Source organism: Carcharodon carcharias, chromosome X (assembly GCF_017639515.1).
Source record: "Carcharodon carcharias isolate sCarCar2 chromosome X, sCarCar2.pri, whole genome shotgun sequence".
NCBI classification, from domain to species: domain Eukaryota; kingdom Metazoa; phylum Chordata; class Chondrichthyes; order Lamniformes; family Lamnidae; genus Carcharodon; species Carcharodon carcharias.
The window spans coordinates 22769092-22794092 of record NC_054507.1 but is presented as its reverse complement, the minus strand read 5'-3'; the positions used below and the strand labels follow the sequence as shown (position 1 = coordinate 22794092).

The following is a 25001-nucleotide window of genomic DNA, read 5'->3' as shown; positions in this document are numbered from 1 at the left end:
ACAAAAATAATTTCTTGGTTTCTGGATAGTAACTTGAGCCTCAGAGTCTTCAGAAAATGCAACCTGTATCAATATTGGTCTAACTTTGTATCTACAGTGAAAGGAAGTACCCTGACTGTTCCCTCTGACCTGGAGGTAATTATATGATTGAAATCTGCATGTGGTCTAGCTGAAATGGCTGAACGATGCACAACGCATGTTTTTGATAGGCTGGTCTTTTCTAGCTTGTTATCAACTGAACGTAATGACAACCCTTATATGGTGTCAGGTTTGGAATTAACTCACTCAATCTACCAAAACGATTTAAAAACAAATACAGGAGTTAAAAAAAGATAATATTTCAAATCAAATTCTATTTTCATATCAGCTGAGCACTCAAAACTGATCAGTACTATTTTTGTTTGATTGTATCCTGCTCTGATGATTCAACTTTTTTGGACACAAGGTGTTCAGGAAAGACGGAGAAGAAAGGAGATGGCGTAGCAGTTCTGATTAAGGAGAATATTACAGTGCTAGAGAGAAAGGATGTCCCAGAGAGGTTAAGGACAGAATCTATCAGAGGGATCATTACACTATAGGGTCGTAAACCCTCCATGATTGGCCTGGAGTCTCCAGGAATTGAAGATCAGTCACCAGGACACTGCTGTGTACAACCATGGAGAAAAATGATTGGGACATTTTGTCATTTTCTTTGAACATTTCTTTTTACGAGATATAAAACTATTGAAAATGGGAAAAAGGCTGTATGGCTGATAGTCAATCATCATCCAATTGGGTAATGAGTCTTTTTGCTTTCCAATTGGCGTAGGAAGGCCAGATAAACCTGTATAAAACGCTGGTTTGGCCTCAACTAGAGTCCTGTGTGTTCAGTTCTGGGCACCACACTTTTTAATGCCTTCACATCCTAGAGAGGGTGCAGAAAAGTTCACGAGGATGATTCCAGAGATGAGGAGCTTCAGTTACATAGATAGATTGGAGAAGCTGGGGCTGTTCTCCTTGGAGAAGAGAAGATTAAGACGAGATTCCATCGAGGTGTTCAAAATTATGAGGGATCTGGACTGTAGATCGGGTGAAACTGTTCCCGTTGACAGACGATTGAGAACTAGAGGACACCAATCTAAGGTGATTGCTAAAAGCAGTGATGGCGACATGAAAAAAATGGTTTTACGCAGCAAGTGGTTAGGATCTGGAATGCACTGCCCAAGAATGTGATGGGGCAGGTTCAATCGAGGCATTAAAATGAGCATGGGATAATTATCTGGAGAGAAAAAATTTGCATGGCTACGGGGAAAAGGTGGGAGAATGTGACTAGGTGAGTTGCTCTTGCAGACAGTGGCACAGACACAGCGAGCCAAGTGGCTTCCTTCTGTGCTATAACTATTCTATGACTAACTGGGGTATTATTTAAAATTTTAAAAAAGAGTTAAACACTAGAACTTAACATTTTTCAATCTATTACTCATAATGTACCATTTCCTGCTAAATTAGAGATGGCCGGTAATCTAGCAAGCATTTGGAAAAGTTTCAGGAGCATTTGGGACAATTATGAGATTGCATCACACCTCATTAAGCAGCCAAAAGATGTCAGAACTGCTATACTAATTACCATTACGGGCAAGATGCACTGTAAATAATTGTTGATCTTCAGTTTAAGACAGACGAAGACAAACTTGATATAGAGGTTGTTCTTAATAAGATTGAACTGGTTTGTGTTGGAATAAACATTAACATATTTTGGAATGTCCTAGAAATACACAGTGTCAAAAGGAAAGAAGCCTATCCTGCCTGGGGTTGGAAATGTAAAGAACTGTTCCTTAAAGTGCCCTGGGGAAAGGAGTAATCAAGCTAAAAATGACTCTACCTTAGTAGAATTTGGTCCAATTATTACAAGCAAATTGCATACTTATATTGCCTTTGTAATTTTGTTAAAAGAAAACATTAATATTTTGGAGAGATTTAAGGGATTGATTAATTGGGTACACACTTTTTTGAGTTTTTTTTTAAAGGATCGATATCATTAACTTCCATGTTTTAGATTGCTTGTCAGCCCCAGGGTATGATCACAGAACTTCAGCTACTGCGTTTATCACATAACCCTTCTCGTCTTTGGAAGGTGGTGGAATAACACTTCACAAAAGCAAAATACTACGGATGCAGGAAGTCTGGAATAATAACAGAAAATGTTGAAAATACTCAGCAGGTCAGGCAGCATCTTTAAAGAGGGAAACAGAGTTAATGACCTTTTGTCTTCTTTTGGAAAGTTTATTGACCTGAAATGTTAACTCTGTTCCTCTCTCTGAAGATGGTGCCTGCCCTGCTGAGTATTTCCAACATTTTCTGTCCTTAGTTATAAGGCTGTCCAAAGAAGACCTGGCAAAACATATTTAAGGAGGACCTTCAAGAGCTGGAGACCACCTGCGCTGGAGTGAAAGAAATTGCAATGGATCAGGGCTGGTGGCAGAGTCTTGCTGCCCATTGTCCCACATGGGATGGAAGGAACTAAGACTTTGACTTAAGCTTTTGCTACCAAAAAATGTACTAACCAGTAAAGGAACAAGTGAATACTAGCAGTGACACAACAGAATATGTTTACAGTAGCTGTTAAAGTTAACCAACTCATCAAGTAATACAAAATAATAAATAGACCTTGTTATGAAAATGAAAATTAATTGGCTTCCAAGGATTAGTTTTAATGAGGATATAATGCACAGCAAAATATTTTCTTTTTAATTCAATATTATTTTGTAGAGTTTCCTGTTCTGCTCTGAGGAGTTTTCAAAGAAACTGTTCTCTTTTACAACTTATGTCTCCCACTGCTCACCTCAAAAGCAAATCGTAAATCTGATGACACACATCAATGAAAATACATGAGCTTCCCTTTACTTTCCACCCAACTTTTATTTCCTGTTCTGAAAATTTTGAGCTCTTGTTGGGATAGGGTTCTACTGGTGCTGGGATATGGTTCTGTGAGCTGTGTGGTGAGAGCACCAGAAAAATATTTAAATGAGCTGACTTTGCATCATTGGATGAGGTCAGGTATATTTTTGCACAGGCATAGCCAGTGCTCAAGTGACCTTGTTAGTGGGGCATTCAACCATGGCAGAATCTCAGCTCAGCTGATGTTCATATATGTGCTTTCTAATGAACAGGAGTAAGAACCCAGCTGTCCTCCTTGACCCACAGTAATAGTAATGGCCCAAATGGTGCCCTTGTGAGATGAACTAACTCAGCACACACTGGGGGATTTGAACTTGGGGCTTTCTGGTCTGTATACATCAGGACCACACTAGCCAGCACACTCACCAACGGAACCACCAGGGGTGCTAACACTAATTGTTAATATTTGTGACAAACCATGTCTCTAGCACAGATTCAAGAAAGCAATCCAGGCTATCTATATAGGTCAGTGAAACAAGTGTATAAGGTTAACTTTAACTGTGGTCCTGCACTTTTGCAGTCTGTTTTGCTCGCATCGCAGACTGCGTGACCGTCAGTAATGATGAACGGGACACACTGGCGGTTTCCACAATCTCGATATCTTTGCAGGTGATACAGGCAATGAGCTTTTCTTGGGAGGCGCTGGAGGCAAAAAAGAACTCATAAGAAATACCACCAAGGACAGCACCAAGGATAGGGCCAATCCAGTACACCTGCAAGAACAATGAATAAAAAGTTCCAATTAACATTATTAGCACTCACTGTTTGATGTGGTGGCATATCAATGCCACAACTTTTGTTAAATATTCGTTCATGGGATGTGGGCGTCCCTGGCCCTGGTGGAACCTAAACCGAGTGTCAGTGAGCAGGTTATTGCTGTGTAAGTGCTGCTTGATAGCCCTGTCAATGACACCTTCCGTTACTGTGCTGATGATTGAGAGTAGACAGATAGGGTGGTAATTGGCCAAGGTTGTATTTGTCCTGCTTCTTGTGGACAGGGCCTACCTGGACAATTTTCCAAATTGCCCGGTAGATGACAGGTTTGTAGCTGTACTGGAACAGCTTGGCTCAGAGCGCAGCTAGTTCTGGAGTAAAAGTCTTCCGTACGACAATTGGGATGTTATCAGAGCCCATAGCCTTTGCAGTATCCAGTGCATTCAGCCGTTTCTTGATATCACGTGGAGTGAATTGAATTGACTGACGACTGGCATCTATGTTGCTGGGGACTTCCAGAGGAGGCCGAAATGGATCATCCACTCGGCACTTCTGGCTGAAGTACTTCAGCATTGTCTTTTGCACTAATGTGCAGGGCTCCCAAATCATTGAGGATGGGGATGTTTGTGGGGCCTCCTCTTCCAGTGAGTTGTTTAATTATCCACCACCATTCACAACTGGATGTGGTAGGTCTGCAGAACTTTGATGTGATCCATTGGTTGTGGGGTCGTTTAGGTTAACTTAACCTAATAGCTTTGATAACCTTAATAGATGTCATCCTCGAATTGAGGGACAGCCAACAATAAATAACTTTGAGTTCTCGGCTGGTAGCTGTCACTTGAATCCACCTGCTACTGTTAGGATGAATATTGTTCATTTTCAACCAAACTACTGGAATAAGACATTTCATTAATAATCAAATACACCTGCCACTGAACACCCCTACCAATCATAACGTTAGAATCCAGCACTTGCATGGAGGTATGGGCCTTAAGAACACAAGCCTCACATTACTGAAGTTGACCTTCATTGGAGGAATGTTTGAAGGATGGTTTAGACTGCTCCCAATTCCTGTAAATCTCATTCCACAAGCCAGCAAGAGAAATTGACTGTTTTTGGCACTTCTTTAATAACATCACAAGGAAATAATACCTTAAAAAATAAATACTCCAAACTCTGGAGTAACAGTAACAAAATGGAAACACCATAGGGAAAAAAAAAGCAATAAATCTGAAGTCAACAGAAGGGAACTTCAGTGCAAACAGTTTTGAAATCAGAAAAAGGGTGTTCAGTACACAAAACTTTATAGGAGAGCAATATTGGGAGGAGGCACTCTGCACAAGCCCCAGCCAAAAATGCACTTGTTAATTCTGTTGGCAGATCTTCAGCAGACTGACAAATGACAAGGCAAGGGAAGTAAATAATATTTTAAAACATTATTTGGGTAAGTACCTTATTCAAAGTACCTCTTCCCCAGTATTGCTTTTTAACAAAGACTTTGTTGGGAACAGGGAAAGGCCATTTGGCATTACAAACTTGTCACTTCTTTCAACACCTGTCCCACTGTTCACTTTGTCACCATATCCCTGAGTCTTTTCTCTCTCCAAAAACATATCGGGTTCTCTCTTGAACCCATCCATACGGTCTGCTTCAATCAACTTTCTTGGTAAGTTATTCCATAACTTTATTACCCTTCGGGTGAAAATTTTTCACCTTCCAGAATATTCTGCAGAATATTACCCCTTTGAGTATTTAATGACCATTGTAGCCTTTAATTGTAAATACAGTGACACTGACCTCATAGATTACTTGCATAGAAACCACTGCTGTAACAGTTACATAAATACAGTCTACCAAACATTTGGTGACAGGGTGGGAATAGCTCCAAGGAATCTCCTGGCAATATTAAGCTAGGAATTAAATTCTTATCTGATTCCAACACACTTTTAAAAATAATTCTTTCTTCAGGTGCTGACTAATGATAGAGTCCAGTTCCAAGTGCTGTGGCAACCTGCCACCACCTCACCTAAGTAGCCACTCATATTATATGAGCCAAACAGTAAATGCCAGGAGGTTCCTTAACCATAGACCCATCAAAGTCAAGCCAGTTCTGTCCTCACCTGGTATCCACACATTTTCACTTTTCAGCAAATTTCAGTACTTATCAGGAGTGGAAATCCTGAATGATTTTTCTCCTCCTAACAAATGGGCACTGAGGCAAATTATAGCAGCCCCTCTCCAATTCCAACTCCTCTTTCAGGTACCATGCCCGAAGAGGGCGTTGGTGACCATGGGCTTCCATTGGATTGTTCCATGATTATGCTTGGCAAAGTACTGCAGTATGGCTGACCAGGAAACTCTCCCATTCTTTCCACCTGCCATCGGGCATATTGGAAAGATTTACAGGCTGATAATCAACTTGTTTGGCCACATTATAAGAACATTGGAACATAAGAAATAGATGCAAGAGTAGGCCATTCAGCCCTTCGAGCCTGCTCCGCCATTCAATGAGATCATGGCTGATCTTCGAATTCAACATCACTTTCCTGCACTAACCCTGTATCCTTGATGTTTTTAATAAGTAGAAATCTATCAATCTCAGTCTTGGACATACTCAATGACTGAGCCTCCACTGCCCTCTGGGATAGAAAATTCCAAAGATTCACCACCCTCTGAGTGAAGAAATTCCTCCTCATCTCGGTCCTAAATGGCCTGCCCCTTATTCTGAGACTGTGTCCCCTGGTTCTAGACCACCACCCCCCCCCCCCCCTCCCCTTCAGCCAGGGGAAGCATCCTTCCTGCACCTACCCTGCTGAGCCCTGTAAGCATTTTGTATGCTTCAATAAGATCACCTCTCATTCTTCGAAACTCCAGAGAATAAAGACCCAGTCTGTTTAATCATTCCTCATAGGACAATCCCTCCACCCCAGGAATTAATTTAGTGAACCTTCATTGCACCCCCTCTACGGCAAGTATATCTTTCCTTAGGTAAGGAGACCAAAACTGCACACAATACTCCAGGTGAGGTCTCACCAAAGCTTTACATAATTGCAGTAAGACATCTTTACTCTTAGCCTTTATTGCAAAGGGATTTGAGTATAACGTATCATTTGCCTTCTTAATTGCTTCCTGTACCTGTATGTTAGCTTTCAGTGATTCATCAACAAGGACACCCAACTCCCTTTGAAGTTCAAGCTTCCGAGCCTCCCACCATTTAAGAAATACTCTGCCTTTCTGTTCTTCCTACCTAACCTCACATTTATCTACATTGTATTCCATCTGCCAAATTTTTGCTCACCCACTTAGTCTCTCCAAACCCCCTTGAAGCATCTTTGCATCCTTCTCACAACTCACAGTTCTACCTAGTTTTGTGTCACCTGCAAACTTGGAAATATTACCTTTAATTCCCAGATCCAAATCATTGATATAGATGGTGAATAGCTGGGACCCAAGCACCTTGTGGTACCCCATGAGTCGCAGCCCCCTAACCTGAAAATGACCCATTTATTCCTACTCTCTGTTTTCTATCTGTTAACCAGTTCTCAATGCTAGTATATTCCCCCTAATTCCATGTGCTCTAATTTTGTTTAACAATCTCCTGTGTGGGATCTTATCAGAAGGTTTCTGAAAATCTAAATATACCACATCCACTAGTTCCCCCTTATCTATTCTGCTACTTACATCCTCAAAAAAACTCCAACAGGTTTGTTAAACGTGATTTCCCTTTTATAAATCCATGTTGACTCTGCCCAATCCTGACATTATTTTCTAAGTGTCCTGTCATCATCCTTTGTTATAGATTCTAGCATTTTCCCTACGACTGATGTCAGGCTAACAGGTCTGTAGTTCCCCATTTTCTCTCTCCCTCCTTTCTTAAATAATGGAGTTACATTTACCACCTTCCAATTTCAGAGTTTACAGAATTTTGAAAGATGACCACCAATGCATCTACTATCTCGACAGCCTCCTCTTTCAACACTCTAGGATGTAGATCATCAGATCCAGTGGATTATCTACTTTAAGTACCATTCATTTTTTTCTAGTACTATTTTTTACTCATATTAATATCTTGCAGTTCCTTGTTTACACTAGTCCCTTGATTCTCCATTATTTCTGGGAGGTTTTTAGTATTTTCCTCTGTGAAGACAGACACAAAGTATTTGTTTAGTTTCTCTGTCATTTCCTAATTTTCTGCTTGAAATGGACCCACATTTGTTTTTGCTAATCTTTTCCTTTTTACATACCTATAGAAGCTTTTACAGTCTGTTTTTTATATTTCTTACTAGTTTACTTTCATATTCTATTTTCCCTTTCTTAATCTTTTCTTGGTCCTCCTTTGCAGAATTCTGAAATGCTCCCAATCCTCAGGTTGACCATCATTTTTGGCAAATTTATATGCCCCTTCCTTTGATCTAATACAATCCTTGATTTCTTTTGTTAGCCTTGGTTGAAACACTTTCCTTACTGGGTTTTTATGCATTAAAGGAGTGTATTTTTGTTGTAAACTATGTATTAGTTCTTTAAATGTTAACCATTGCCTGTCTACCATCGAACCTTTTAACATAGTTTCCTAATCTACCATAGACAACTTGCCCCTAAAACCCTCATAGTTTCCTTTGTTTAGACTTAAGACCTGAGTGTCTGATTGAACTACATTACTTTCAAACTTAATGTAAGCTTCTATCATATTATGATCACTCTTTCCTAAAGGCTCCTTTGCAACAAGATTATTAATCTTTCTCATTACACAATACTGAATCTAAAATAGCCTGTTTTCTAGTTGGTTCTTCAAAGTACTGCTCTAGAAAACCATCTTGCATACATTCCAAGTATTTCTCCTGCACAACATTAGTACCAATTAGATTTACCCAGTCTATATGTGCATTGAAAGCCTCTGATTACTGTATTACTCTTGTTATGTGCACCTCTAATTTCTTGATTTATACTATGATTCACATTATCACTGCTGTTTGGTGGCCTATAAACAACTCCCACCAATATTTTCTCATCCTTGCTATTTCTTAGTTCCACCCAAACTGATTCCATGTTTTGATCTTTAGAACTAAGATCATCTCTCATGACAGTACTAATGTCCTCTTTAATTAACAGAGCTATCCGACCATCATTTCCCATCTTCCTGTCCTTCCTGAATGTCACTTACCCTTAGATATTCGGGTCCCAGCTTTGGTTTCCTTCTGGCCATGTCTCTGTAATGACGATCAGGTCATACATATGAATTTCTATTTGAGCTGACAATTCATCGATTTTATTGTGAATGCTGCGGGCATTCAGATACAGAGCCCTTAATTCAGTTCTTTTGTAAACTCTGGCCCTATCCACTGGCACACTCTTAAGTTTGTAATCACTGTCCCTTCCTGCCATACTCTGATTGTCATTACTTTTACAGCTACATTGATCTATTGCCTTGTCATTTCCCTTTAATTTACTAAATCTTCACCTATATGATCCCATCCTCCCCTTTATTTAGTTTAAAACCCTCTCTGCTCTCTAGTTATACGACTCTCTAGAACACTGGTCCCAGCACAGTTCAGGTGAAGTCTGTCCCAATGGTACAGTTCCCACCTTCCCCAGTACTGGTGCCAGTGCCCCACGAACCAGAACCTGCTACTCCCACACCAGTCTTTGAGCCACGCATTCATCTCTCTAATTTTATGTACCCCATGCCAATTAGCACATGGCTCAGGTAACATACCAGAGGTTAATACCTTTGCGGTTTTGCTTTTTTAATTTAGCGCCTAGCTCCTCATACTATATGCAGAACCCCATTCCTAGTTCTACCTATGTCATTGGTACCTACATGAAACATGACAACTGCATCCTCCCCTCTCACTGCAAATTCCTCTCCAGCCCTGAGCAGATATCCCAAACCCTGACACCGGGCAGGCAACACAGCCATCTGGACTCTCACTCTTTGCTGCAAAGAACAGCGTCTATCCCCCTGACTATACTGTCCCCTATTACCACTACATTGTTTTTAACTCCCCCCCCACTTGAAAGGCTTCCTGTACCATGGTGCCATGATCAGCCAGCTCATCCACACCGCAGACACAAAAATAGGTGGGAAGGCAAGTGGTGGGGATGACTGAAAGAGTCGACAGAGGGATATAAACCGTTTAAGTGAGTAGGCAAAAACTTGGCAGATGGAATATAATGTGGGAAAATGTGAGGTTATGCATTTTGGCAGGAAGAATAGAGGAGCTGAATATTATTTAAATGGAGAAAGACTGCAGAAAGCTGCAGCACAGAGGGATTTGGGGGTCCTCGTGCATGAATCCCAAAAAGCTAACATACAAGTTCAGCAGGTAATAGGGAAGGCAAATGGAATGATGGCCTTTATTTCAAAGGGAATGGAGTATAAAAATAGGGACATTTTGATAAAACTATACAAGGCACTAGTTAGGCCACACCTAGAATACTGTGTACAGTTTTGGTCCCCTTATCTAAGGAAAGATATACTGGCATCGGAGACAGTCCAGAGAAGGTTCATTAGGTTGATCCCGGGTAGGGAGGGATTTTCTTATGAGGAGAGGTTGAGTAGGTTGGGCCTGTACTAATTGGAGTTTAGAAGAATGAGAGGCGACCTTATTGAAACATATAAGATTCTTAAGGGGCTTGACAAGGTAGATGCTGAGAGGTTGTTTCCCCTTGTGGGATAGTCTAGGACTAGAGGGCATAATCTCAGAGTAAGGGGTCACCCATTTAAAACAGAGATGAGGAGGAATTTCTTCCCTGAGGGCAGTAAATCTGTGGAATTCTTTACCGCAGAGGGCTGTAGAGGCTGGGTTGTTAAGTATATTCAAGGCTGAGGTAGACATTTTTAATCAGTAAGGGAATCAAGGGTTATGGGGAAAAGGCAAGAAAGTGGAATTGAGGATTATCAGATCAGCCATGATCTCATTGAATGGCCAAGCATACTCGATGGGCCGAATGGCCTACGTCTGCTCCTACATCTGTTGGTCTTAAAGCGCTCGCTCTTGTCCCTACAAGCTGCAAGAACCTCAAACTTGTTGGTTAGTTGCAAGGGCTGAGGCTCCTCCAGTCCCACCTTCTCAATCCCCTTACCTGCCTGTTTCACAGTCACATTCTCCTGTCCCTGACCACTGACCAAATCAGATGACACTAACCTAAGGGGTGTGACTGCCTTCTGGAACAAAGTGTCCAGGTAACCTTCCCCCCTCCCTGCTGCGTTGCAATGTCTGCAGCTCGGCCTCCAGCTCCATGACTCTGAGCTGAAGCTCCTCAAGCCACAGACACTTAGGCCAGAATTTTTGGCTTGGCGAGCAGGGGCGGGGTCCACTCGCTGAGGCGTAAAATGACACGGGGCACGTGTCCCAATGTCACCACACGTCATTTAGATTTTCAGTTCAGCGGGCGCGCAGCTGAATCGGCTACACACCTGCCAAACTGTCAAAGGCCTATTAAGGCCATTTAAAAACTAATTAAATCAATAAACTGAGCTGCCCATCCAACCTTAAGCTTGCCGGGCAGACAAAGAGCCCAGGCGGCTTTCGCATTTTTCATGGAATCTCACCCACGGGTGGGATGAGGTTTCATGAACTGTTTATAAATTGAATAAAAATTTTTATAAAAATTCATTGACATGTCCCAGCTCTGTGCCTCGGGGAGATTTCTGCGTGAAAGAGCGCAGGCCCCAACTCAGGGAACCCCCCGCCCCCTGCCCCCAAAGGGAGTGCTCAGCCCTTTCAGGCACATGCTGGGCAGGCCTTAATTGGCTCACCCATGTAAAATGGCGGTGCATTCCCGATCAGGTCCACACCCGTCCCCACCCACCCCCCCAATGGGGGGGGAAATTCTCCCCTTACTGAAGATGTGGTTGCCATGGATTGTTGTGACATCCAGCAGGTCCCATGTGTTGCAGCAGTGACACATCACTCATCCTGCCATCTTTATTGTGTTAATTAAATTTATTTTTCCTAATTAATTTATAGCTCCCCTCTTCACTGAATTCCCTCACCCAATCACCAAAAACTCAGCTTGATACTCTATGCACTCAAAGCAGCACTCAGTGCAGACCTTAAACACACCTTCCGTGGAATCAGGTGCTGAAGTGGGACTTGAACGGGGAGCTTCCCTCTGCACCACAAGACCTCCCCCCTTGCCCATTACAAGGCTAAAATCAGCTAATTTAGCACAATCTAGGATTGAACCTAGGATTTCCATGGTGTGTATGGTTCAGTACACTGCTGGGCTGTGCATTTATCCACTGTGTAAACACAGTTGTTTCTCTATCGCTTTTTGGAATAAATTTAAATCAGGCTTAAAACTTCACTTTGTTGAGCAATATTCCATCATTACCACCTAGCATTCGGGGGCTGGCAGGCGGTGAAGGCTAGGGATTGAAACACCAGGGTTCATTTTTCAGCCACTAGCACAGAACAAGCATAAGATGGGTTAAAAATAACTTATCACCCCACCAGCCTCCACATTCAAAGGATCATCCTCCGCCATTTCCGCCAACTCCAGCATGATGCCACCACCAAACACATCTTCCCTTCAACCCCCTGGCGGCATTCCATAGGGATCGTTCCCTCCGTGACACTCTGGTCCACTCCTCCATCACCCCCTATTCCTCAACCCCCTCCTATGGCACCTCGCCATGCGAACGCAGAATATGCAACACCTGCCCCTTCACTTCCTCTGTCCTCACCGTCCAAGGGCCCAAACACTCCTTTCAAGTGAAGCAGCATTTCACTTGCACTTCCCTCAATTTAGTCTACTGCATTCGTTGCTCCCAATGTGGTTTCCTCTATATTGGAGAGACCAAACGCAGACTGGGTGACCGCTTTGCAGAACACCTTCGGTCTGTCCGCAAACATCACCCAGACCTCCCTGTCGCTTGCCATTTTAACACTCCACCCTGCTCTCTTGCCCACATGTCTGTCCTTGGCTTGCTGCATTGTTCCAGTGAAGCTCAACGCAAACTGGAGGAACAGCACCTCATCTTCCAACTAGGCACTTAACAGCCTTCCAGACTGAATATTGAGTTCAACAATTTTAGATCTTGAACTCCCTCCTCCATCCCCACCCCCTTTCCGTTTCTTCCCCTTCCTTTTTGTTTTTTCCAATAATTATATATAGATTTTTCTTTTCCCACCAATTTCCATTATTTTTAAATGTATTCCACCCATCATTTATCTATACCTTTTATGCCCTTTTAGTCTTATTTCACCCCCCCCCCCCCCCCCCCCCCCCCCCCCCCCAGAGCTACCTTGCTTGTCCTGCTCTCCACTCTTAATTAGCACATTCTTTTAGATAATATCACTACCTTCAACACCTCTTTGTTCTTTTGTCTGTGACATCTTTTGGTTATCTCCTCCTATCACTGCTTGCTTGTCCTAACAACCACACCCCCCTTCTCCCACCCACCCCCTTAAACCAGCTTATATTTCACCCCTCTCCTATTTTTACTTAGTTCTGTTGAAGGGTCATGAGGACTCGAAACGTCAACTGTGCTCTCCTCCACCGATGCTGCCAGACCTGCTGAGTTTTTCCAGGTATTTCTGTTTCTGTTTTTGTTAAGCATAAGATGGGATCGATTTGTGTTGCATTCAATCTTCCAGACGGCTTGAAGTGTTCTGATATAAAACGTATGCAAACTTCATAGAAGCCCTGATTGCTGTGCAAATTAAGAGTATTTACCTGATTAAATGATTTGATTTTTTTGCATCAGGAATGTTTTATGCGCTTGGTTCACCTTTATAAAATGGATGACAAAGGGCAGACATATCTGGCCCTTAGAAAACTGAGTATTTAAAAAGTGTGTTGCTGGATTTTGATCTCTGGAATTTTATTTGCTGTACTATGCACTATTGCATTTTCATTTTCTCAATTTTCTAGCCCTGGAGTTTTGCTTGCTGCATTTTACTTGCTGTGTTTTCAATATCTGCATTTTGCTCTTTGCATTTTACTTTCTGCATTTTTGCTTTTCCGCGCTTTTGCTTTTCTGCACTTGCCATTTCTGGATTTTTAATCGCTGCATTTTGCATTTCTGTATTCTCGCTTTCAGGATTTTTGTCTGTGTGGGCATTGCTGGTAAAGCTCATTCCCCAGTTGTCCTTAGAATATGATGGTGGAACTTCTATTTGATACAAATTGCTCCGTTGCTCGAGGGTTGTTTAAGAGTCAACCATGTTGATGTGGGACTGGAGTCACATTTAGGCCAGAATAGCTGAGGATGGCAGCTTTCTGTATCCTAAAGGGCATTTGTGAACCAGTTGGATTTTTAGGACAATCCAACAGCTTCATTGTCACCTTTACTGGGTGAAAATCCTGGAACTCCCTCCCTAACAGCACTGTGGGTGTACCTACACCACATGGACTGCAGCAATTCAAGAAGGCAGCTCACCACCACCTTCTCAAGGGCAACTAGGGATGGGCAATAAATGCTGGCCTAGGTAGCGACATCCTCATCCTGTGAATGAATAAAAAAAAACAGCCTTTTACTTCCAGTTTTCCTAAACTGAATTCAAATTCTCAACAGCCATGGTGGGATCTGAACTCACATTCTCCAGATTATTAGCCCAGACCTCTAGGTTACTCGTCCAGTAACGTAACCTTGACACTGAAATACCCATTAACTAGTTCATTTAAGTGTATAACTCACAATGCACAGTTTCCACTTAGATATCATGGGACACAGCAAATCCATCATGTTGTGTCTTAGCACTTCCTCTACCTCAGAAACAGTGGATTGGCAGTGCAGCCATCCTGAATTAAATATTTGAAATCCACATTTCTGTGCCAAATATATCTCAGAAATAAAGATAAAGGAATATTTTTATAGCAACACTTGAGGATGCAGCCACCAACAGGCTTATCGCACAGAATTTCTTTAACCACATGAGCAGAGCTTTTCTTTTTACATTTCTCTTGAAAAATATTATTGCTAGCTTGTATTAAAACATCTGTGATGCAATGGCCACAGGGCTCCAGTGAAGACAATTACAGATGAATATGAATATGAAGTGTGCATTGAAAACCTTTGTTTTACCCAGTGATGCTCCCAGAATCCGGTGATTATCGCTGGTCCAAGAGATCTTGCGGGATTCAGGCTGCCTCCTGAAAACTTACCCTACAGAAAACAAGCACAGAAATCAGTGAATCCTGCTAGTTTCCATGGAGCTAAAGGGAGGAAGAACTTATGCTCCTGTCACAGCACTTTGCCTGGCCCCAGTGCATGCCACAATTCGGATGCACGTTCCTGAGGAGTGCCTGTCCATAACAGACAGTCTTAGGGACTGCCTGCTTGCAGTCCCTGATTCATACTTTCACTTTTAGTGATTGCACAGGAAACACAGATAAATCCCAGGACTGTTCTGATACTTAAAGAACAAACATAATATGTTTAATCACCTTAGAACTCTAAGTATTTTAAAGGAAAGTATCAGTACATTTACCTGTGTTTTTCAATCATCCCTCACCACCTTGTTTTAAGCTTTAAAAATGTTGGTTAATTGAAAATATTTTTCGTAGAGTTCCACAGATTTAGAAGGACAGCTTCGACCATACAAATATGACATTTTTCATTTCCTTTAACCCATTCTTGTGGCATCCCAGCATAATTGCCAACTTGGAGACAATTTTGTGTTGTGGGCTCATGCATACTCAGACCTAAATTGAGATACCCCAAACTGATTTCATGTGGCCCTTGCTACTGAGCTAGCATTGAATTAGGTGAATGCACAGTGTATGAACCTCTTTCACCATGTAGTGCCCTTTAAGGCAGAGTTAGGTATCAAACCATATCTTCTGTCTGCTCAGTCTTGAATTGACCTATGGTTCCAATGGATACTTACAGCTAATGTGCTGAACTTAAGAGTTGGCCTCTAAAAGCACAAAATAATGGGACCTACTTATTACTATTGCATTGAAAATTGGTCTAGTGTGTAGTGAGAACTCATTTCCCTCTGTCATTCACTACAGAGGAAACTTTTATGTGCATGCACAGTAACACTGTTTAAGCAGCAGACATTTGTGCTTCTTACCGATGCCAGGATTCCTGCTGTCAGACTGAACGCTATTGCCAGACTACCAGATTCTCCCACTTCCCTACGCCGATGATCATCCACGGCAAATATAGTGAAAACCAGCTGGAATGTGGCAAAAATCTCCATTGCAAGTGCTTGGCCAGCATTTCCATCTTTGTTGATCTGCCCAGAAACACATGAAATCATATAAGATTGAGACTCCCAGGATACATAAAGGAAACCATGTCTGTATGATGATTGAGACTGTGTATTTAAATGTTTTGCATGGATTTTATCTATTATACAATCACAATCAAAGAAATGCATAATGTTCCTGAAAGTGCAAGTGTATACAGTATAGATAAAGCCATAAAAAAGTGAATTTTCCTTTTTGGTTTTAAGTATGGTATAGAGTACAAGAGTAAAGAGGCAATGATAAGTTTGCCCAACGCATCGGTTAGGCCATAATTGAAAGGACTGTGTAAGATTTTGTGCACCCCAAAGTTGAAAGGGCATTAAAGCCAAAATGAGCGTTCAGCAAATACTCCCTTGGATGATGGCAGGGTTGAAATGAAAGTTATGAAAAGAGACTTGAGAAACTGGGAATATTTCTGCTGGAGCAGAGAAAGTGAAGAGGAGATTTATTGGACTTCTTTTTTTAACTATGAAGGATTTTGATACAGTGAATAAGGAAAAATGTTTTCCTCTGCTTGGGGAATCAGTACTGAGGGACCTTCAATTTAAAATTGTCATCAAGACAGTGAGGAGAGAGGTTGGGAGAAATTTCTTTATGTAGAGAGTTGTTGGGACATTGAATGCTTTGGTACTTGGAATAGTTGAGGCAGAGACTATCGGATCTTTTAAAAGAAAGGTCGATCATCTTTGAATCAGAAGATGATTCAGGGCAACAGGGAGAAAGTGGACATGGGGAGTTTTACTTTTGGTTTCTGTTTCAGACATGATGAGCCGAATTACGTCTTTCTGTGCTGCACACTTCCATGGTTTGAAAATAAAAGAAATCCCAGCACAGATCTTTGGGGCATACCACTACTCACACCCCAATAACATGAAAAGCACCAATTTACCCCAATTCTTTCTCCCCATGACATTTACTAATTCATGGGGCCAAGGGGTCAATTTTTGTCTTCATTGCCTTGGTGGTAACCTGGTGGGGCAGATTCCACTCTTTATTGAGCCCACGGCTGGGATTGTCCGTGCCCGCTGGCGTCGGGCATGTTTGGTGGTGTGAGTGGACAATATGGCGAGAAGGCCAAAAATTGGTTTCACAACGTTGTGAAACCAGTTTGCAACTGTCCACTCTGCCCACTGATGGTGGGCTGCGTTCCCTGTCATCGGATGTCAGGAACCTCATTGTTATACATCAGCATATGATTACAAGGCCAGCCCACTGGAATCATTCCCACCCCCCACGCCCCCCTCGGCGGGAAAACACACCGGGGTAGAACGTGTCTTGACAACTGTGACGTGCAGGAGTCGGGACTTACCGCCAGGGCCTTGCTTACATCGCGGACATCCAAGGAACAGAAGATGCTGGAGCCCGACATGCTGGGTGGATTCTCATAGACATGGCTCTGCTGCGAAGCAGCTCATAGAAGTTGGAAAGTCACCGTTGATGCTCACAACGGATGGTGGTCGAGGGGGTGGGGGGAGGAAGGTTTAGGATCGACTGGGAGAGGAAGAGATGTCGGGAGGGGGTGGTGGTGAGGTTAGGAGGGGTGAATGAAGGTTTTGGGAGGTGAGGTTGGGAGGGGGATATATGAAGGTGTTGGAGGGGGTGAGGTTGGGGGGGAATGAAGGTGTCAGGGGGGGTGAGGTTGGAGAGGGAATGAAGGTGTTGGGGGCTAAAGTTGGGAGGGAGGAAGGAGTGCAGAGTGGGGAGGCAGTCTGGGAGGAGGAAGGATTGCAGAGAGGGGAGGGAGTCTAGGGGGAGGAAGGAGTGCAGAGAGGGGAGGGAGTCTAGGGGGAGGAAGGAGTATGGAGAGGGGAGGGAGTCCGGGGGGAGGAAGGAGTGTGGAGACGGGAGAGAATAAGGGTGGAGGAAGAGGTAAGGCTGGAGAAAGGAGTTGAGAGGGGGGAAGGACTAAGGGAGGCCGAAGACGTAAGTGTGTCTGAGGGAGTCAGGAAGGGGGAGGGACTAAGTGGGTGGGTGGGGCGGTTGGTGGGGGGGTGTTGGGAGGACTAAATGGGACAGAAGGGCTTCCAGGGGGAAGGGGTCCAGAGGGCAGAATGTCCAAGTGAACATGCAAGGGATGGGTCCACGTCTGCCTCCTTGGGAGCAAACTGAGTGTGGTTTGGGGAAATGGTGAGAATGACTGAGGGCAGAGTGAGGCGAAAGGGCGGGAGGATAAGGGTTCGATGGTAGCAGTAGAAGGGATGGCAAGAGCGGCTGGTGAGGATTCGGAGGCAGACATGGACCCTGGGGGTGGGAAGGAGGAGGTCGGGGAGGTGAATGTGGATGGGGATGGGATATTTAGGCAGGAAGGGTACGTGTAAGTTCATTTGTACATCCCCAAAGGGAAAGGTTTGTGGTTGGAAGGTCACGGAGGAGAGGTGAAAGGTGATGCCGGAGGGTTCAACTGTGATGGGGGTAGGGAAATGGGTGACTCGTGGAGGGGAAAAGACGGGGGAGTGATCGAAATACCAAATCTAAACCATGCTGGTTAAATTGAGAGTGAAACAACTCCTGGTGGGTGAGATCAGTTGCTGCATGGGAGTGTGATCAGTGGGTGGGCGGAGATGCAGGTCAGCTCAGATGGTCAACTGAAAGTGAACCCCAGCAGGCCGCATTCAAAATGTTCAGGACACTGAGGCGAGTGTGAAACGTGAAGGATCCACGTGCGTGGGAGAGTGCTTGCATGAGGCTCTGAAAGGCCCTGTCACACGCACACTTCTCCCTCTAGAATCACTCATGGGCCAGCTGCTCCCTCTGCGGTGACAGAGGATGCGGTTGAGGGGCTCACAGGCAAAGGGAACTCAGAGAGAGAGGACAGCCTCTGAGATTCCGGAGTGGATGACCCAGGGGTGTCCAGCTGCTGCTCCTCCTCCCTTCAGGTGCCCGGGGCCATAGCCTGACTCCTTGAGGGCAAGGAGCACCTGGAGGGACGTTGAGGTGCCCCGTTTCCCTCTCTTGTTGCCACTGCAGGAACTCACCCATGGCTCCTGCGATGGAGTGCAGGTCTGCACACATCTCCGCATTCTGCTGGACCAGGGTCTCCATGGCGTCCGCCATCCTCCTGATGGAGACCTCCATATGCGCACACATGGGCACCACTTCATCATAGAGCAGGGGGACGCATTCCTCCAACTCACATGCCACTCTGCTGAGGGCATCCAACAGCTCTGCGTGATGTTCCCATGTTTTCTGCTGACTCTCCACGATGAGTTGGAAGACCAATCTAGAGGTTTGTCATCTGACTCGAACCTCACAGATGCCTCTTCCCCAGCAGTCCTCCAAGTACCGTGGATCTTGCATGAACCAGCCTCTTGCTGCTGCAAACATGATGCCGTGCAGCAACCACCAGAGTGTGAACCCGAGCCTGCTCTAGATCTAGGTCCTACCGAGATGTGTGTCTCTGCGCTGGTGCAGGGTGGGGCTAAGCGCTGTGACAGGTCTTCCAGGCTGCTTATTTCCAGCTCTTCAATGGAGGAGGTGTCCTCTTGGCTGGAGGTGAGGATGTGGATGGAGCTGAGGGACTGACTGGCTGAGGGTGTCGGTCGCTTGGCAGAGCTCCTTGTGAACCAAAGTAGAGATAATTAGTGCACAACAGCAGAGTCTAAAGCAGGAGAGAGAGCACTCACAGTTACATTGAGAGAGGGATGATGTGGTGCAGGATCTTCACGAGGGTGTTCACCGCTGACCTCACCGTCACCACAGGCACAATCCATGTCCTCACCAGTCAGCGCGATGGCACACTCCTCAAAGTAAGTGAGGGGCCTAATGTGGGCCACTCCACCCCCAGTCTGGAACCTCTCCCTGCTGTTGTGAGCCAGCTTCTCCTGTATGAAAACAGATGGAGAGAGTGTGAGCAGGACACACGGCACTGCAAGGAATACTTGTGTGGCGAGTGGAAACATGGATAGGATGAGGACACGAGCTCCAGAGGGTATGAGCCTGATGGAGATGTGAGTGTGTGTGAGAGTTAGTGGTGTTGTCCCTTGAGGTGTGACATCCCTGTGGATGTGTGATGGGTTTGTGAGTGTGTGAGTTGAGTGTGATGAGAAGAGTGAATTGGCGGAGCAGATGAGACCATTCATCCTTTTTCGGCACTGGGTGGCTAACCTCTTTTGCAGGGATTTGGCACTGACCACCGCCTCCCAAGCTAGATTAGTGAGATTGCTGCCCATCCTGTGGCCAGAGTGAAGGTACAGGACATCACGGTGAGCCTCCACTGAGTCTAAAAGACGCTCGAGGGACACATCATAAAACTCGGGGGCTGCAGTCTTTTGGCCTATCAGGGCTATGTCTTCTTTGCAGCAGCCGTGGGCTGGAAGCACTGAGAGGTGTGCATGTGGCTAAACTTTAAATATGGTGCCCAGCATGATGAAGTGGTGAGATGATGGAGTGGCAGACGAATGGGAGCCCACCCGCCATCGAAAGGCATGTTTCCCAGGAATGCATAATTAATGCGGCAGGTTTGGGACAATATGGTGTGAGAAGCCCCCATTGTGGCCGGTGGTTTTACTTCGCGCAAATCTATATACTATAAAATATATATAACTTATGGGTGCTCTCACTAATTTATCTCTTCGCGTCCTGTTTAATATGTAGCCAAGTGCCAGAGTTTGAATTGCCCTTTTCCCAGCTTAATCAGCTGTACTTATGCATTTAACAATTAACAACTAGCCACCAGTCCCTCAGTTCCAAGTTCACTTACAGGTTTAAACCAGTTGCTGGTTTCTGTGAGTTAACAACTAAAGGTAATCAACATCTAAACTGAACTCGTGTTCAAAACCAAACTCCCGCATTGAGTCAATCTCACTTTTTGCTTCTTACTTGAGTAAATTCATGTTAAATTACTGCTTTTAAATTGTTTAGTGTCACTGAGGACTGGTTTTGATGGTAGATGGTGTTTGTATAATTGAAGATTGAGGGCATATTTTCCCAGGGATTTTCCTGGAGTATATCGCTGCTCCTCTTTGCAGCTTAAATGTGCATAAAGAACGTTAGTGAGGGCAACAAAACAGAGCTATTGACGCTGCCATTTTCTTATTTGGAGAGTGTATTACATTAAAGCGTAAGAGAGTAGATTGGAAACTTTAATCTAATTTTATCCTTATCTTTAATCTTATATCTTTGATCTATTGGAAACTTTAATCTATAGGAAGCATATAGGAGAGGAGAGGAGGGGGAATAAGTAGAGAAAACGTGACATGAAAATATTTAATTGAAGATTGGGGCTGAGGAAGAGCGGGTAGAAAAACCATTTGGTGGAAGTTTAATGGAAGGAAATCAGGGACCCAAGACCTTGACTGTTAATGTAGTTTACAAGGGCACAGTAGTACAGTGGTTATGGCACTAGACCAGAGATTGCAAATTCATATCCCAATGTAGTAAATTGAGAATTGAATAAATCTAGTACTTTGTGGGAAAATGACTATGAAAGTTGCCAGATTGGTGCTGCAATCCTCATGGTTCACAAATGCCCTTCAGGAAAGGAACCGGTCTGGCTTGCATGTGACCGTAGTCCTTAGGACATGATTGACTCTTAATACCTATTGAATTGGCCTGAAGGCTTTCCATCTTCATAGGAATAGGCATTAAAAGCAGCCACCTGCCAAAAAACAAAATTTTGTTTGCAACAACCCTGGTGAATTGATTTTTTTGTGTGTTTTATTGTTTGGTTTCCATTCTCCATTTTGGGAAAATGCATCTCTATTGGAAATCAACAGGAAAATATTATAGGAAATGCAGTAACAGAAATGGACTCACCATGTTGACTAAATACCTTGATGTTGACTTGATTGGCAATGACATGTAGATTATCCCTGATCCAATCACAGCTCCAAGACACTGAGCCAAAAGATAGGACACAAACTGGAGGAAATCCAGTTTCCTGGTGCACAAGAATGCGAGTGTGACAGCTGGGTTTACCTGGGCACCACTAATCTCTCCAAAACAGTGGATCAGGCTGACAGCAGAAAATCCAGCAGCTACAGCCACCTGCATCAGTACTGGAACTCCATCTTCCTGTCCAGGGACAGAGGCACCCAAAATAACTGAGACCAAGACCAGGGAACCAACCAGCTCTGCTAAGACTGAACGCCAGAACCTGCGGCTCCTCAACTCCTAAGACAAAGAAAGACAGTCTCACTGCGGAAATTCTTTTCCCTTTTAGATTTTATTTCCTTGCAAACTTTATGTAGAATTATATAGAATTTTACAGCACAGAAACAGGACGTCTGGTTGAACTGGTCTGTGGCTGCGTTTAAGTTCCACCCGAGCCTCCTCCCACCCTTTTTCATCTAGCCCTATCTGCATAATCTCTATTCCTTCCACCCAAATGTTCACCAAGCTTCCCCTTAATCTTCATTTCACCACAAGGATGACATTTCAGCTAATTTCAACACTCATTCCATTGACTTCTGCTGCTATTGCTATCATTACTTATATATAATCTTGCCCTCTCCCATTGCCCCACCAAAAACACAAACTTTCTGTTATTAGCAGTGGGTTTCACACTTCCTTACAAGAGTGATTTTGAATGGATTCCTGAATGAGGACTCTGGCCTTCCTCACAAAAAATATTTTATATATCTCGTGAAGCCTGCAGGTTTTTTCACAAGAATGCAGCCCAGACCTGAGACCCCCACATAAATGTTCTATAGATACCAGATGATGTCTTAAGGGCCCTAGTGAACAAATCCTGGATTTCTACACGTGGATAGCTCTAAGAATGATGTTAACTCCAAGCTTCTTGTAATGGCCTTTCTGCCCGAACATGCATGTTTTTGATCAGTAAATTGTTGATGTTATCTTGCAAGATAAGTGAAATCTTTGGATAGTCGATATTTCAGTTAAGAAATGGCTTAAAGATATTACGCACAAAGTTACAGGGAAACGTTTCAATTCTGGTCTTGTACAATCCAACATTTTGGTTTGGTTCTCTGTTCACCCAGGTGCTTAAGCAATTCACATCAGCCAGTGATGTTCTGTTTCTATCTTTTTTTTCTCTTTCTATGTCACTTTCTGTCTTTCTCTCTCTTTCCTGAAGAGTCTATACCAGCAGCAAGATGACTTGCCCATCATGCCAGTAGACACTTGTGGTTATACTGTCCGTGAGTTATCATTACACCACTGAGATAAATGAGAAAGATTGTGCGATATAAATCGTCTGCCTGTCAGACAGAAAATTGGTTGGATTATAAAATAGGCAGCTGATTCGCTATCCCAAAATGAATTTATGTCACTGGGTTTCTACTTTTTACTTTGTTCTTTCTATCACTCCCTTGTTCTGTCTATCTTTCTCTTCACGTCTTTACAAATTTGATTTGTTCTCTCCATCTTTTTTTTTCTCTCTCTGCTTCACTTCTTTCTATCTACATTACAAACATCATGAAAGGCAATGTCATTACACATGTAACACAGAACCATTTTACAGAAGACATACACAGATTGATTAGACAGGTTTTATATCTGCTTTAAGCACTACACAGGGAAATAGCAGATTCTCCATTAATAGTACAGACCTTCAAGCTCTCACTGTCCCATGTTGAAGTTTATGTAACTTACAATGTATACCGATTACTACTATGACTGAATTCCAATCTGTTAGCTCAGCAGCAACGATGGGGTCAAGATTAAACAATGAAAAGTAAACCTCTTAAGCTATCCTACAGGAGCTACGTACCATCTGTACAATTACAGAATTTTTACAGGATATGTGCACGATCTATGCCACTTCTGCATCCATCTGAGAACTTGGAAAATGAATGCCAGCCTCTCCATCATTAAAATATCTAATTCAATAACTAAATATTAGCTCTGCTAAGCTGGACATGTCAATTGATCTGTTTACTGGAGAGAACAATGAATATACAAAGAAAATTGAGTTGTTTTACCCAATTACACAGTACAAAAGGATAAAGTATACATTATATTAACCTTGTAAAAAAACTCAAACTAACAGTTGTATGAATTTTTAACCATTAAATTTATGTGCATCGTATTCATTTACACATCTATTACTTCTGCCAATCCTTTTGTGTTTTACTGCCTCTGAGTTGCTTCTTTATATCCATTTAAGTCAGATTTAATTGTTAATTAAATTTAATTGTTAATTTGTCAGATTTAATGTAAGTTTCAACATCCATCCATTGTTTTTTGTTTATCTATGTCCTTTCACAATGCTACATATTCTGCTACTTCTCTCTCCTGCAACCCATCTGCCTGTATTTATTCATCATTTTAGCCTTTCAAGCTAAAGTATCTAATTTTAGTTGTCTTTTGACTCACCTATTGATGTCACTCCACTACCCTCTATCGATCTATTCTTCCCCCTTTTTTTTAATCTGCCACACTAAAAAAAATCTCTGGATAGTTCAAAAATGCATACTTAAAAGCCATAACCTGCAGAAAAACAGTGAACACTTCAAATCACTTGTTAAAATAAGCTTGAACAAGATCATTTAGTATTCTATGATGAACAAACTATAAGAAAACACTACTTGCCATCAAGCTGCTAATATTGACTGATTAGGTGGGGAGAATTAAACCCCTTTCCTTACCTCTCGGAAGGACATGCTGAGTGCCAAGGAGAGATGCTTCTGGTGACTGATCTCACTCCAGAATATATTTTCTGAGCTGTGTCTTTTAACAGAACCACAAGGGATCCTCAAAGAGCTCAAGAGTAATAGACACAAACTGGCAGGCCTATTGCTCTCAAATGAAACAAATTAATCCATTTAATTTTCCAACCAACTTTCTCCTCCTCTGTCTGTGGCAGCCTTCCGTGTTGTAAGACGATGCCTTGTGCTGTGTTGGTCAATTCTGTTAAATCTCACCTAGTGTGGCTGAGGAGCTCCACTCTGGCACAGCAGTCTCTGCCACATTTGCTGCAAGGAAGACAGTGGTCTGAGAAGGTGCAGAATTTGCTAGCCCCTGGTTTCTCTGGGCCATCTTCTCAGCCAGCTGAGCTTTTTGTTTCTGTTCACCTCTTCCAATGCCCTTCTAAACAGACAACCTTCGGAGGTCACAGCTGTCAGTTCCTCAGAGTATGCCTTCGGCCCAACCATCTTCAGCTGCTTCATCAATGACCTTCCTTCCACCATAGGGTCAGAAGTGGGGTTGTTTGCTGATGATTGCACAATGTTCAGCTTCATTTG

General features: G+C 43.2%; 1 protein-coding gene across 1 annotated transcript; it reads right to left on the bottom strand.

Annotated features, from left to right (window-relative positions):
* Positions 1-3431: 3431 nt before the first annotated feature.
* LOC121273176 (aquaporin-4) lies at positions 3432-24419 on the bottom strand. The gene is made up of 5 exons (XM_041180160.1): positions 24405-24419; positions 21610-21966; positions 15678-15842; positions 14684-14764; positions 3432-3650 (listed from the first exon to the last, which is right to left on the bottom strand). The coding sequence occupies exons 1-5, from the start codon at positions 24417-24419 to the stop codon at positions 3432-3434; spliced, it is 837 nt and encodes a 278-aa protein (XP_041036094.1).
* Positions 24420-25001: the final 582 nt, after the last annotated feature.

What these genes read in the sequence shown, in the direction of transcription:
- LOC121273176 (XM_041180160.1), bottom strand. An exon ending in CAGCAGGAATCCTGGCATCG is followed by an intron (nt 14,765 to 15,677) that starts GTAAGAAGCACA and finishes TGTTTTCTGTAG; the next exon opens with GGTAAGTTTTCAGGAGGCAG. An exon ending in GATTCTGGGAGCATCACTGG is followed by an intron (nt 3,651 to 14,683) that starts GTAAAACAAAGG and finishes TTGTTCTTGCAG; the next exon opens with GTGTACTGGATTGGCCCTAT.